Below are 4,107 nucleotides of genomic sequence, written 5' to 3'. Positions count from 1 at the left end.
TAAACATGTTTATTTTAAATGCACATGTAGAAATACCAGCTTCAGGGTTTCTGTAACATTTATTTGTTCACTTTTACCGAGTAGGCTACTGACCCCCTATAGACTTCAATTGTATTCGCTAAGCTAAGCCGCAATGCTAACCGCTGAGACCCAGCCACTGGACGTACAGACACAAAAAAGATATCGATCATGTTGTCTCAATATGAAAATGACAGAGAAAGGGCATAACTCCCAAATCGTCAGAGTATTCCTTTAAGTGTATGTAACATTGAGAGTATTTTCAATGCTTTAATAGAGTCTGGTGCCTTTCACGAGAGCATAGATGGGAAACGGAAGCCATTAAAGGCTTCTCTGTCTGAATGAGCTGTCTGACGGAAATGTAAAGCGGTGAAAATACTCTTGTAGCATACACCTAAAGTGATATTGATTTTTTTAGGTGGGACGTTTTTTTAGGTGGTTGAAATACATTTTGTTGCTGACCCCTCCACAGCAGTAGACTGCTTAACTTCCATGTCAGACTCCAGCCTGCTTCTCCAAACTGGGGGCGTGCTGACTGACATATACTGTAGGTAATGTACTGTCGATAGATAAGTACCCCATACAACCCCACTTCAAAAAATCCAAACTATGCCTTTGGGTAGCTGGTGAAACAGATTTATCATTTAAAACAGAGTGTGTGTGTCTGAAACTGAGAGATCTGCAGCATTAGTCAGCATGGAGGCTGTTTCCATTCATAGGTGACTGTACTGTCAGTGTGGTAGAGAATGTTGGGGAAGATGTTACACATCACATTGGTATTGTCACAGGAGAACCTGTTAACATTTGAAACACCACCAGTTTACTTCATACTCATAGATTTCTTATGTAGTCGCATAACATTTATTTGTAATGTCTGTATTTAGTTGTCTGCTGTTCTGGCCTTTTATTGTGAAGCACTTGGCTTCTTATCTTTTCCTTTTAACTGATCCAGTTCTTTGTGCTTTGAGTTTTGTGGCTGAACTTAAACATGGCATTCAAATTGAAATACAATCTCTACAGGCACATAAATCTTTCCACAAACACCGGAATTGTGTGTGTGTTCACTAACAAGTGGTATGTATGAAGTGTGTCAGTGGTTATTTTATTTTTACTTGTAAACATTCAGTTAAGTCCTGGTTTCAGTGTGTTTTCAGGTAAATGACTTCTCCAAAAACTCTCTTCTGCCTCACCCTGCAATCATCACACACTAGATGTGATTGCTGGGGAGTGTGTGTGGTTCTTAGCTGTCCACCACCTGGTGTGGCAGAGTGACAGAGGAGCCGTTGATAAATGAACCTTGTTTGTCTCTTCCCTTTAGAAAATAAGTGAGCAGTTCCCCTTTCCCCTTCACGAAGATGGGACCCCTTCTCACAAAACGGAAGCCGTACTCCTTCAGGATGTTGTAGCAGTCCTCCACCACCTGGGGGCAACACACACCCACACACACACACACACACACACACACACACACACACACACACACACACACACACAGCTTTCAGACGGTTTCTCAGATAAAAATGTGACATATTCATTTAAAATGGATATATAAAATTGTGTTTGCAGAGCAAAGTTAACTTAAGCAGCTCTGAGGAGACGATGAAGATGGGATTTTGACAACCTCCTTTAACACAACAACAGACGGCCACACAGCAAAACACTGTGTTTGATATGAAAATAACTGAGGGACCTGGCCTCAGTTCCTGTACCCAGCCACAAAGGAAGGTCATTTTAAAACATTTACTACATAAATATTTTGTTGAATTTTTAACTTTGATCCCAAACTGCCTGAATGAAGCTGCTGTAGGCACAGTCCCTGCAGGCAGCACCAACCATTAGAAATTTCTTCTTAAAAGCCACTTACACAGTTTTCACAAAGATTCTGACATGCAACAATGTGGTCTTATTTGGGATTTGTTCTTAGGTAAGAACAGAATCTACGCACACTCAAGAGCACATTTACGCACATTTTGTGTGGACATGTTTTTGCAAAACAATTGGTTATTGTGTTTTTCAGTTGTATAATATTATAGGATTCAAATTCCAATGAAAATTTATAATTTATAATATTTTTAATAATTATTTCAATTATTTATCAAAAAGCATTATGGTCTCAGTTTCAGTTCACATCAGTTATGGTAATGAAAATCATGTCACCAACGACTGTTCACGCTAGAAAATATCAGGCGGTTCAGGTGGGTGGCACAAAAAGTGACAAAGTAGCATTTTGTGTAAGTTGTTATTAATTTTTACAGAAACATTGTGTGAGTCCACCTTCACCTTCTCCCCCCTCTGTTTCTCTCTTAACACACATATGCATAGCTTAAGCAGCACAGCAGCACACATCTCTCCTCAGTCCTCACAGTTGTGGTGCTGTAATGCATAAAGTTTGCGGTGTTCGTCCAGTGGTTGATTTTCACATACTTTTAGCATCCCATGTATCTTTTTGTGTTATTTCATCACCACTCCTGACAGCTCAGCGTTTGCTTCATGCAGAAGCACCTCCACTTAAAAAAAGTTTTGTTTTTTTTATGTTTGGACTCCAGTGCTCCACCCTCTTTTGACTTTTGTTTGGGCATATTTGACTTAATGTTCTCAACTTTTCTTCTTCCTCAGCCCCCTTGTGTGCACACTGCCCTGCAGTCTCACGCACTTTCATGGTTATTTGTAGGCCCTTTATCTATGCTAATTAGGATCAAATTAAGTGCGCTGTCAACTTAAAAAGACACTGGGATTCATTATTCAATTCTGCCATTTAAGAACACGTCATGAATCTAACAAATACTTTTTTAAGGACCTTTCTTAAGAACAAATTTTGGAAAAAAGTTTTGAAGACACTGGTGAATGAGGCCCACAGATTTTTTGGCCGTTTGGAGGCAGAAGAACTCTGCAAAAGGATGACAGACACATTGCTGAAATAGTACTGTCTTATAGAGTTGATAAGACAAGTTGCCTTAGACAATTATCTACTTCCTCATCCAGCAGACACAGAGCAACAACATCATTCATTTGGAGGACTGTCTGTGTCCACCTGATGAATGCAGGTCCAATATTCACTCTGTTTTAGCTCAGTTTTTGGTCTCCACCAACTCCTGAGGAAAGTATCTAACTGTTTTGCTAAATGCTCCACTTTGTTCAACCTGATCTCACAGAAATACGTGAAATGACCACGACCTCTTAACACCGCATTCCGTGGTGGCAGCACGTAATGGGTTGAAATTACGTGCTGGTACCACGGAAACATTGCCAATGTAAAGTCATATTAGGATCCTTTGTCGTGGCGGACACACGGATTCCCTGATTCAACAACGTCCTGTATACACACAAACACACGAAAGTGTTGTTGATATTAAAATGGCAAATACATTCCTCTGTTATAATTTCCCACCAATAATAATAATAATAATAATAACATGATAGTTCGGCTGTACTAGATATTTGATATATTCAGTAGATTTACTTTTTTACTACACTATTTGACAACTCTGCAACCGGACTCCCAAAAAACGCTGTTTCTAGAGTACTATCTAAAATATCTGAAATGAACCAACATCCTTGCTTTTTCTTAACATAGTTCATCTAGGTGTAGTGTAATTACTAGTTCGGCTTTACTAGATATTAGATATATTCAGTATATCTATCTTTTTACGACCCTATTTTACAACTCTATTTTACAAGCCGCAAAAACCTACCGTCCCAAAAACGCCGTTTCTAGCGTATTAGCTAAAATATCGAAAAATAGCCGACATCTTTACTTTTTCTTAACATAGTTCATCTAGGTGCAGTGTATTTACTAGTTCGGCTTTACTAGATATTAGATATATTCAGTAGATATATCTTTTTACCCTATTTAGAACCCTACTTTGCAAATCAGAAGAACTACAACTACAGTGGTGTGAAAAAGTGTTTGCCCCCTTCCTGATTTCTTACTTTTTTGCATGTTTTCCGCACTTAAATGTTTCAGATCATCAAACAAATTTAAACATTAGTCAAAGATAACACAAGTAAACACAAAATGCAGTTTTTAAATGAAGGGTTTTATTAATGAGGAAGAAAAAAATCCAAAGCTACATGGCCCTGTGTGAAAAA

General features: G+C 38.6%; 1 protein-coding gene across 4 annotated transcripts in view; it reads right to left on the bottom strand.

Annotated features, from left to right (window-relative positions):
- Positions 1-62: 62 nt before the first annotated feature.
- Positions 63-4,107, bottom strand: part of adcy3a (adenylate cyclase 3a) — a 129,801-nt gene continuing 125,756 nt past the window's right edge. For 2 of the 4 annotated variants that reach the window (XM_050045769.1, XM_050045770.1), the window contains exon 21: positions 64-1,438. In XM_050045769.1, coding sequence (XP_049901726.1) covers positions 1,259-1,438 — 180 coding nt within the window. In that variant the 3' untranslated portion in view covers positions 64-1,258. Of the gene's footprint in view, positions 1,439-4,107 lie in introns of all 4 variants that reach the window. The other 2 variants (XM_050045771.1, XM_050045768.1) reach the window with 2 other exon arrangements.

The sequence above is a fragment of the Epinephelus moara genome, chromosome 6, assembly GCF_006386435.1.
Source record: "Epinephelus moara isolate mb chromosome 6, YSFRI_EMoa_1.0, whole genome shotgun sequence".
Taxonomy (NCBI): domain Eukaryota; kingdom Metazoa; phylum Chordata; class Actinopteri; order Perciformes; family Serranidae; genus Epinephelus; species Epinephelus moara.
Note: the sequence above shows the minus strand (reverse complement) of the source record. Positions and strands in the feature narration are given on the sequence as shown.